We start from the raw sequence: 12284 nt of genomic DNA, 5'->3' as shown, positions 1-12284 counted from the left end.
ACATCACTGTTTATAACAGTGTTTGAATAATAATAATAACAGGTTTAGAAAAGAAATAAATATGTTTAGGTAGCAACTACAAAACTAAAACTAAAAAACTACAGCTTAATAAGACATACTTTATAACACCTCTTTAAATAAGTATCACTGAAGAACTGCTAAAACCTTTATAAAATAATTATTCTTTTTTCAATGTACATTCCGTGTAGGATAAAGATAAAAACTTTCAGATGGTAAAAACAAACAAAAACTGCTGGAACATATTTTTTTTAAATCTAAAAAATACAGAAAGTTAGGCTTTTTTGTACTGTAAATGTAATTGTTTTATTTCCATGTACTTACTATGCTCATAGCATATATACTAGGGCAGTTTGTTTTTCAACTTATTTTATAATTTCGATTATGGCTAACTCAGAAAAGTTATTATATAAAATTGCCTATGCAAAATTGAATTTTCTTACGAGGACATCTTTAGGTCACACATTTCGATCAAATTATGAAAAAAGACAATAGACACTAAAAATACATTTTTAGAACTTTTGTCTCCTTTCAAACTTTGAAGGAGATGTGCTGATAAAAGATTACATTGTCCGTAAATTGAACTTTGTATAGGTTTGTAGGTTCTTACCATACCTCAACTTTTACAAACTAGCCGGGTTTTTTTTATTCGAAAAAAATAAAAAATTGAAAAACTAACTACCCTATTATACACCTTTAATTCTTTTAATATCATTACTATCATTTGATTGTAGCCTCAACACGCCATTCCTGATATATTCATTTGGTTGATATCAGGCACAAAACGACTCGCATATCAACGTATTCCATCAAGAAATATAATTTATTCCATGGTGGAGGAAGAAAAGGGAAAAGACTCGGGATGTGTACAAACTCTATTTCTAAAGGTTAGTTTCATTAATTATGAATTTAATGTCCCCCTACCTATATACAAAAACATTTACCAAGTTCTTTTAGAATATACAATTTTTAAACCCCTTTTTTTATGTTCATTTAACATGTACTTATCATAATTACATCAACTATGTGACAATTTGACGATAGTAAATAAAATAGTAACCCGTCCAATAAGATATACTTTTTTACACCTTTTTTTCTGTCATTAATATAAATTAATGTGTAGAAATGAATATCATATGTTTATCATTTATTATTTGACATTTATTGTAAGACAGTAAATGCATGTACATTGAGGATCAAAAATATTGTTATTTTGGAATACTAAAATGAGAAAAAATTGGATGCAAAAACAATGTTACAGAGTTTGATAATTCTAAAATTCAAATATAGTCTATGTACAATATAATACTTCAATCAAATTACTCAAATAGGGTTTCTTTTATAATTTACATTTATATATTATTATACCATTAATTGATAGAAGTATATACAATGTGGACATACTTCTATTATCTTGAAATCTTTTGGCTATAAATGTAATTTGACAGAGTGATAAATAAAATTAAGTAACGTTATTTACACATGGAAAAATATCTTTTTAGTACACAAATAATTTACTTATATGAAGAAAAATACATATAAATTAAATTAGAAATCAATGTTCTAAATCGGCTTAACCTTTTTACTTTAATTCTCCAATTTCAGAGTCTCAATATTCAAAAAAAAATTATTACCTTTTTTTATGTTTCATTTATTTATATAGTTTGTCTTATATATATATATTAACTTTATTAAACAATATATTATATCCTCCACCCTTAGATTAAAGACCAACTTTTCTAAATCATGAACAATGATAATATTTTTGATCAATTAATTACTAACTCTCCATTACTTTTCCTCCTCCAAATCCTCATCTGAAAACTTTCTTTGAGATCTTAACCACCCTGATACAAAAAGTCCTGATTTTTAAAAATATTTTTTCTTTCCAATGTATTTTAAATAGATTTACCAAATAGGTTGTATTTATATACATTTTTTTAAGTTTGACTTTTATTAATATAGATCAAGGTTGTCAAACATACGTCTTGGTTACGTATACGGTCCGGTCCGCCTAGAGGCTTGATACGGACAAGAAATTAATTTTCATTATTAAATTAAATTAATGAATTCAATGTATTTTTTTTTAAATTGGTGATTCCCCTATGGTCTGCAAGGGGCACAGTGTTCTTGTACTCGTAGATAACATGAAAGCAATTATGCGGCAGAACTAACGCCAGTAGGTATTAGCATTTGAGTCTGTTTTACATCCGTTGGTGGCAATAGTATAATTAATTTTTTCTTTCACCTCGCACCCTCATCAGCAAAATATATTTGCTAATAAGGAAAAAAGTAGACCAAACCTTAGGATTTTTCAAGAAAAATTGACATTTTCTTATATGTTCACAGGGGCGAAAGGAAAATCTGCCCAATATTAACACTTATGTATTACGGAATAAGTAAAAATATATTAAAGTCTACCACTACAAAATATGGGTACACAAAATACGAGAATAATATAATTTAAAACAAACAAACAAAAAACAACAACTATATCATCAATGCTCTTGTTTTCATCATCAGCGATCGATTTACTAAACATTTAAGGGTTGAGTAGAACCAACGATTCGTGGAAAAATTTAACATTGTCTTCCGGGTAGTTCATTTCTCTATCCTCTTAACGGGGAATTCATAAGGAAAAGACCTATTGAAGAAGCAATAAAAAATTGCCTCAGAGAGCGAAAGAGATTTTTTTTATTATTATTTAATTATAACATTAGTTATGCTTAGCTAACTAATGACCATTCAAAGATGTATTTTACTTTTCATTGCTTTAGTTTAAGATATATCACTCATCCAAAGATCCATCAAAATGCTAATTTTTTTATTTTGAAGATATCAGAATTGAATTGAGTTACATATCGAGTGTTTCATTTCTTAGTAGGATATCCGTCAATAATACAACATTTTTGGTTCTCTCGAGAAAATATATCAAACTTATACGGAGATGATTTTTCGTTATACAATAGCATGTAATATGTGGAAAACTTCGTAAAAAGTAAAACTAACTTTAAAAGAGTTAATACTAAATATCGACGTATATTACTGAAAATAAATTTTTCAGTAACTTTATATCATTGAGTTTAAACAAAATATACTTTTTCCAATGGTCAACATTTGTCAATTTATAAGCTTTATAGTAATTAAACTATTTTCCAATTCAACCTAACTACTAATATCAGCAATATATGTACATTTTTTTTAGAGAATTGAGCTAATTTGATCAATATACATATTTTTATAAAGAAAATATTTGTTTTTTTAATATGAATAGTGATTTTTTCACAAACACAAAATAAGATCTAAATGTATATATATTTTTAGAATCATATACGTATTGTTTCTATACTATCAAAGTAACTTATCTATTTGATACTAAAAAAATAGAGATTAATTTACTCGTGTTTATTTTGACCCCTTTCATGTCCAATTCCAACATTCAATTATAATTATCTGTGCACGGAAAATTGACCAGTACACAAATTACCAAGGTTGAACCTTGGCTTTGGGGGAAATAGTTCGTCATTTACAAAAAAAAATCAAGTTGGATAGTACTTCAATATATAAACATTGATTAATTAGTTTCAAAGGAATCCAACACTGTATTTGCTTTCGTGGTAAATTTTAAAACGCAAAAATAGATAATATATGTTTTTTATTCAATACCCACTCAAAAGAAAAGGTCTTCAATGTAGTTTTTTGTGTAATTTGAATATAACTTAATATATTTTTTAGACTATCATTTAATACTTATAAATAAAATTAACTTGTTGGCCTAGACATTGAAGATGGTGGACTTTCATCCACATTTCGATGTGGGATTGCATTTTTAATGCTCTCGATGACACTTCACAAAAGTGGTAGATTAAAGAAGCAAAAGGTCATTAGGCCAGAAATCAGCAAAGTTTTGGAAGCACTTCCTTGAGCTCTGGATGTCCCATTCCCAATGTTTTTTTCATTACTTGATATTGCGGACGGTCCTCACATTGACTGCGATGACTTTTTGGGGTTTATGTGCGTCAAGCAAGTCGGATACACGATACCTTTTTGCCTCCTGTTCACAAAAACTGCATAAAAACAAAGCTTATTTATAACACAATCACATGATTTAAAATAATTTTACTCTTTCTTTCCAAATATTACTTCTATTGAATGCTCATATTTTGAAATCCTGTTGGACTCTTATACCAACATTACGTTTACAAGAATATTGTTATTGATAGACACGTATCTAAGAAATTTGTCATTTATCTATTTTATTTTATTTTTCAAATCGAAGATGACTAAACTAAAATCCATGACTAAAATAACTAAAAAAATTATCTGACTTCCTTTAATAATCAATAGAATGTTTTCAGATGAATCCAGTATCATCGGGGCGAAGGAATTCTATTGCTAACAGCGTTTCAGACTTTGTCGATCCATCAAATTGGGTACCTATAATATTATAATCCTTAGTAGTTTACATTGTTTTCATTATTTTCTTCATATTTTTTTTGTTTTTTTTTGTGTGTGGTGTATCTCATTTTTAATTCTTATACAAAAATAAGAAAGCATAAATGAAGCATGATTGTGCACTTAAAAAGTATAGGATCTATAAGTATTTCAACAACCCTCCTTCTTAAATGCTTAGTTTTTAAGTCTAATATAAAAACTCTATTTTAAGTAAGTGATAGTGTTTGAATGAATCTACAGAGTAGATCACATCTAACAGTTGTTAGAATATAGTTTAAAATATGTTCAGGTAATGTAAATTCCTCGATACACATAGATTGCACAAAAACTACAAGAAATATATGTAACTCTACGTTGCAACTTTTTTGTGTATCTTGAAATGTTCAAAATAACTGAAAGGAATCCCACTCAATCATCCCATCTTTATTTAAATAGACACATAAATTAAACTTTTTATAATTTTATAGAATATGAAGTATTGATTAGACTGAATTGATCATTATTGAATATACATTCATTACAATTAGTGCTGGATTGATCTAAAACAAGATTGCAGTCCTATTAATTCAATTCTAATAAAAATTGGACACATTATGTACATATAAGAGATTCAAATCTTAGTATCACTTGACAATTACACTTTTTATTAACTATTTTCGAAGACAGAATGTAACAATGAGGGGGCATCATGATATGTTTGAGAAACTGCTTTTCAATTGAATACTTTATATGGAGGAACACATTCTCATTTTAATCATATCAAGTTCGTCTTCCAAATTCGGTGTATTAAAGAGTGAGATAGATTACTATTGACTACATCAACTGACAATGTTAAATTAAAAATACAAATATGAAATATATTCAAGTCTTGACTCTGTTAGTCTTTTTATTGTTATAATTATCAAATATGAATTACAATCTATGCCACATATTTATCTTTTGAGAATTAAGAGGCGAGCGATTCCTAGTTATGTAACTCGTGTGTATTATTAAGCTGGCCCGTTTTTTTAAAATTGGCAGTCTGAATAATGAATTTTCTTTTCCTCATTAAACATTAAGGACGCAATAATGTAAAAATACTGAGTTACATTAGAGATGAAGAATTAATTATTATATATTTGATTATGTACGTTATGTGTTTTAACCCTTAAATGCTTTTTGTTGCACATAACAGGTGGTCCATTGAAATTTGAATACTTACAAGTTCAATAATAAATGAAGTTTGAGTGATTGAAATTAATTTATATTTCAATTCATCAATGCATAAATAATTAGAGTTACAAAACAAAACAACTTGAGCTCTCTAACTTATGTAAAAGTCGAGAAAATCACCCTTAAACGTTATCGACGAATTTCCATTTACGTACTCCAATCAGTTGGCCGTCTCCAGGACCACCATCTAGTCCGTCAGCAATTCCAAAATGTTGGAGAGATAGAAAGGCTTTGTCTAAAAGAGCCAGCTGGACACGAATGAGTTAAAGAAAACAACCTAGGCCCCTCAAGTCCATGATAGCTCATGCAAGAGATATTGGGATTTCACAAAAGACTGCTTATACAACCATTAAAAAAGTGGGTGAAAAGAGCCTTGTGAGAGGCCCTTTTGACACCATCAACGAAAAAAACACATTTTCTCCGTTACAAGAATCTTTCATGAGTCTTTTTCACACTTTTCCCCTAAACCCCTGACGCCGACCTCCTCTACTACATCTTTTGGGTGCATGTTGAGGGGAAGGACTGCACTGTCTATGATCCAAACACATAGGTCCTCAAAGCCACTATCAGCCAGCACTGGGATGCCATGACAGAGGACAACATCCACAGTGAATGCCAGACCTTCCACCATCGCCTGTAAACCATCAATGCCACTTAAGGCTGCTACATTAATGATAAAGCGAGCTCAAACACATATCTACTTATATTATCAAATTTGTTAACATGGTACTGTTAATTAATAAATCATTTCTTGTTGAATTTTAAAATTCAGTGTTCAGACTTTAATGGACAACTCGGTATGCAACATACCAAAAAAAACTTTTTTCATTTGAAACAACCCTGTTGGTAAATGCTAGTAGATTTTAATTTTACCTTCTATCATATAATACGCTAAGAAAGTAATTAAACACAAAAAAATTTCTTTTTTTTCCCGTGATATTATTTTTATGAAACGTTTTTCCTCTGATAAAATTATTTTCAGGCCAAAAAAATGAATAATAATGATACATTTAAGGGTTAAGTGCTTCTATAAACCTTTGCATTGGCATGAATCTTTTAAAGATTTCAATTTTGTGTCTATTCCTTTAGTTTCTACATGTTATATAAATTAATTTTTTATATTAAATGAAAAAACATCAGAATCGAGATAAACAATAATCCAACTATATATTAATGTTTGTAAACCTAAATTTTTACATCATATTTTAAAAAAATTGTTCAAACAAAATATACACTATATTGCTTAAATACTTTTATCATTTAAATATTGTGCAAGTCTTATTGGTAAAGACTTATGAGGTAGGACAAAAACTTATTCCATTGTCGAGGAACTGAAGATTTGAAAGCATTTTCCTGAGGATGTTCTTAAAAAGAAGCTTGACGTATGGGTGCCACACAAATGGACGCAAAGGAACACTTTTGATCGAATTGATGTTTCCTACTTTTTGCTGAAACATAACTAAATCGATCCATTTTTGAAATACATGATGATTGTCGATGAAAAATGGGTCACATACAAGAACAACAGCCGAAAATGATAGTGGTCGAAGCACGTTGAAGTGGTAGAAACGAGCCGAGCCCGGATTAACATTAAGAATGTTATGCTTTGTGGGTCCGGTAGGATTGTAGGAATCCCGAAATGTGATACTCCCATCGGGCAAAACACTCAATTTGGACTTATATTGTCAACAACTGAAGCAGCAATTGGCCATAAGCGGCCAAAATTGGCCAATATAAAGGGTGTTGTATTGTATCAAGACAACGACATGCCACCCACATATTTAAGGTAGTGCCAGAAGCTCCAAGAGCTTAGATGGGAGGTTCTATATCACCCACCGCGTAGTCCAGTCCTGTCATCAAGTGATTATCACCTTATCGAGATTTTTTTTAATTTTCTTGGTGGCACACAACTGGCCTCAAGAGAGGCTTGTGAAAATGAGCTGGTAAAGTTTTTACCAATAGGGACGAATATTACTTCAATCGCAATATTATGAAATCGCTTTCAAAATGGACAAAAGTTATGCAACAAAACGGCGCATATTTGATCTAAATCGGATTATCCTAACTATGTTCATAAAATAAAGCGAAAAAATAATAAAAAATTTAATTGTGTGTGTGTCCTTTATGAGGTGCCCAACCGTTGAACCTAGGAGGCTGAAATTTTGCATGGGTGTCTCTTTTGAACCTGGCCAGACTAAGACAAGTGTGTTGATTTTTAGCAGTGTCATATAAGGAGGCTTATTCCATACCCAATACACTTTTTTGTGGAGCTCAAGGAAACTAGATAGAGGGTTGAGTTTTGAATGAAAAAGTGAGTGACGTCTCAAAAAACAACTGTACAAACAAGGACGATTCATAAATTTATTCAAAGTAAAAAAAGAAGTAGGTAAAGAAAGAAATCGTTAAAAATTGCAGTTTCGTTTTTTTCACAAGAAAAAAAAAGGATTTCCAATGAAATATTGGATCCTTAGATAAAATAAATGTTGTTAAAATTTGTCCCAAGATTTGTTTGTGTATAAATATGACACATAAAAATTGATGTTTAACTAAAATATCTGTCATTTTCTGAATATTTTATCATTTTTGTCCTTCTCTTTTTTTTTATTTCAACAAGAAATACCACAAAAAAGTACATTTTGGATATAAAATTTCGACATTAGTCTCTATAACTTTTTTTTTTGTAAGTACAAAAATAATCTGGTAGGTTTGTGCTTTCCTTTACAATGTTAATAAATTATATTTTCCATTTTTTTTTTTCCAAATTAGTGAAAAAAAGTTATTTGTAAGTTTCATCATAAATTTCAATTTGAAAATTTTTCGACAAGAATAAAATATGGAATTCTCATCTAGACAAATATTTTCATGAATATATGTTTGTATATTATTTGAAGTTTATAACACACTTATTTTTTTATTCATAACAATACGTTTCATATATATATATAATACATATACAAGCGCTCTGTTTTAGTGTTTTCCCGCACTGAAAGGAATCCATTAAGAATAAATAACATTGACCATTGTCAAAGTCATTTACAGCTCCCGCCTTGATCCGAGCAACGCGTGGTAATCATAAAATATAAGAAGTTAAAGAATGCAAATAAATAATGAAATTCCACATAAAAAATAATGAATAAAAAAAATTACGAGGGTATGAACTCAGAAAAAGTTTCACAGCATTAGTAGTTAAAAGATGAGATGCACTAGAGAGCGTAATGATCAAACTACTTTGGTAGAATTATGTTATCTAGACTGAATTTATTGTTTTCTTATATGATATTTATTTGTTAATTTAGAAAAATTAGTTTTTATTGTTATAGAACATGGAAATACAACACGTAGAAACATGCTAAAAAAAGGAAATATCTTTCCTTAGCACCGTGTCAACTCGCCCCATTCTCTTTTACATACTGTTACAGATGCCCTACTGTAGAAGTATATTTATTTAATTAATTATACTATACGAATATTTGGGATAAGACTTTTTTTTTTTTGTATTTTTTAAATAAAGAATGTAATGATATTAAAAAAAGTAGTGTTAATATGTACATAGAAGATTATTGTAAAAAATCACATTTTATGGCAAAGGCCTCTATTTATATAGAATCAATGGCAAAACATAATTACGTCTTTCTAAATAATCATAAATACCAAAGTTTATCATTGAAATATTAAATATATGCAAAGAACAATAAATAATATACCTCATTCACATTCAAAGTTAATAGAAATACAAGTTTAGACCATCATGTAATTGAGCTTGCTAGAATTTTCAATCTGATGTATCGTACCGACTGCTGAGCAAGACAGGCAGATTTTGACAAAACACACAACCACTCATAGTCTATGACGTCACTATTGCTAGAATTTTCAACTTATTGTATCGTATCGACTGCTGGGCAAGAAAAAAAGATTTTGACAAAACACGCAACCACTCATCTACTATGACGTCAATATTAAAAGCGCGGTGGAAGTCAAGCATCATTCGTACACGCGTTATGGTATAACCTTGTATTTCTGTTAACCTTGATTTAGAATAAGTTTTTATTCACCCCACATAAAAATATACTTATTAAGTTAAATAAAGTACCCAAAAATATATTTTCGTCTCTTTTACAGAGATTTCATAGATATTAATATCCATAACTAAATCAGCAGTAGAATATACATAATATATACTAATTCCACTATTCAACGGTATTTTTTAGGATTTTTTGGTATACGTTTCAGTAGTTTCCGAAGGTATAAATGTAAACATGTATATATATTTCTTTTTTTTTTTTTTTTTTGGGGGATTAAATTTTCTGGATAAAAAATACAAAAACCAGAGGTGTTCACAAAAAATTCAAATTTTAAATATTTTATAAAATTTATTCAAAAATCCATAACAATTCACGGAAAATTAAGCCATAAAACACGAAAATCACCATTAAAATGTTCAAAAACAATAAGATTGTCCTTAAAGCTTTTTTTCAGTAAATGTTTCAGTACGTTTTTAGAGTATAGTTAGAGGTGTGGGCAAGGTTTTTTTTAGGGGCTTGGTTTCTGGAATTTTGTAGAATTTTTTTTTAGACAAATATAAAATATCCATAAATGTTAACACAAAACTATATTTTTTGGAAATTTTTCAAAAATCCACAGTTTTTTCCCAAAAAAATAAATTTTAGGGGAAAGCAAACTTGAAAAATTAAATATTTTTGAAAAAAATTTCATAAATGAAATTTCAAATTTTAATTTTCTTCGAAAAAAAAATTAAGAATCCACTATTTTTCAATAAAAAATTCAAATATTTAACTTTTTGAAAAAACTCATTTTTTTCGAAAAAAAATTCTAAAATCCAAAGCTACTTACAAAAAAAAATCGAATATTAACTTTTTTTAAGACAATAAATCTTTAAAAAAAAAAATTAACACGATTTTCGCGTAAAATTTTTTCATCCTGACCAAAAAAAGTTCTAGTACAATGTAAAAATTTCCTAATTTGGGAGGAGGGGTTTCGATTTAGAGTCATATTCTGGCATACTTTATATTACAGCTAAAACTGAATTATGAAACTTACATTAAAGCTAAAAAAGATTCGCCATCGAATAAAAGTTTGATTTCGATTGATTTATTTCAGTTTAAAATTTAAACTTTTCATGAAGCATTTAACAAATAAGGAATGTAAGGTTACTTGAAAAAATGTTCTGAAATTAAATATAATTAGGACGATTATTTAACAAATTGTAATAAATAATAAATATTTTAGATTCAAGAATATTAGTTCCCATTTAAATATTTTTCATATATCCATTTTATTTGATAAATATTTATTAAAGATTAAGTTATCTAACTTACTTATTTATATTTAATTTTGGAACTTTTATCTCAACTTTTTTTTAAATATTGAATAGGAAAAGTTAAAGTGAAAAATCAATTAAAATCGATCTTTTGTTTACAGCAAATATTTTGAAGCTGTAAAATAATTTATTTTTCGAATGATGGAATGTTATTAATATTTTTTTACCTTTAATTTCCATCTACATAGTTATTTAACGTCAAAATATAACTCTGAATTGTAACTATACCCTTTTTTTAAAAAAAAAAGGCTTGAAAAAGACAAACCTATTATAGTTTATGGTTTTAATGGTCTGCAGCTTACATAATACTAATAATACATGTGGGCTTTAGCCGACAGGCGTTCCAAGACTTGAATTTTGTTGAATACTCTTATTTATTCCGAATTCGTACTGACATGTTCATTAAAAAAGTAGTATACAATAGGAGAAATTCATCACATTAGAATGTAAGAAATGAAATTGCATGATCCTAACAAATCAAAACAATTACATTTTAGCATGTAAAGTGTATGTAGACCTATTAATTTGCATGAAAACACAGATAATAAGATAATTTACAGATATGTTCGAATGGAGTTTTTTTTTTTTTTTTTTCAAAGTGTTTTTTCGACCGAAGAATATCATATATTTTTTTTAATTTTGCTAATCGCTTGCATTTTGGACATGTTAAAAAAAAACAAAAATCAATATGGTAACCCTCACAATTTGAAGAACGTTTTGGAAAAGAGCAGCTTCACTGTCATAATGTTTCATTAAATCAGCTATAAGCAGCTGTGACAACAGGGAGGTTGAAATAAACAAGAACATATGCAAGAAATACTCCGACGCCGATCATCATTTCTACTCTGAGTCCAACAAGGACTTACAATTATAACTCTGACACAAATTTGCAGGGTTATTCTCTGTACTTTATAAGCAAAAACACAAATTCAATCTAGTTTTGTATATATTAGTGATAGCTTGTATGCAGTAGAACAGAAAGTTCACTCTTCAAGAATTAAATAATAATGATAGCAGCTTAGGAAAAGAAAATTTATTCTTCAAGTTGCTAACTCCAAAATAATGGGGTAGCTAAAAATGCAAATGATTGTAGGGGTGTCCCCCCAAATTTGATTTTTGTTTACTAGAAAATTTAATATTTGATTTTTTTTTTCTAAAAATTTAATATTTAACAAAAAAAAAAAAATTCTACAAATAGCTATTAATTTTTGAAGCTTTTCTCGAAAATATTTCATGTTTGAAATGTTTTTTCCAAAAATGG

General features: G+C 28.4%; 1 protein-coding gene across 2 annotated transcripts in view; it reads left to right on the top strand.

Annotated features, from left to right (window-relative positions):
- The window catches only part of mfr (ferlin misfire), a 139635-nt gene that overhangs the window by 116382 nt on the left and 10969 nt on the right, over positions 1-12284 (top strand). For both annotated transcript variants that reach the window (XM_071889923.1, XM_040716615.2), the window contains exon 17: positions 753-905. In XM_071889923.1, the coding sequence (XP_071746024.1) occupies positions 753-905 (153 nt within the window). The remainder of the gene's footprint in view (positions 1-752; positions 906-12284) is intronic.

Source organism: Lepeophtheirus salmonis, chromosome 7, assembly GCF_016086655.4.
Source record: "Lepeophtheirus salmonis chromosome 7, UVic_Lsal_1.4, whole genome shotgun sequence".
Lineage (NCBI taxonomy): Eukaryota > Metazoa > Arthropoda > Copepoda > Siphonostomatoida > Caligidae > Lepeophtheirus > Lepeophtheirus salmonis.
The sequence above is the reverse complement of the archived record's forward strand: the minus strand, read 5'-3'. Positions and strand labels throughout refer to the sequence as shown.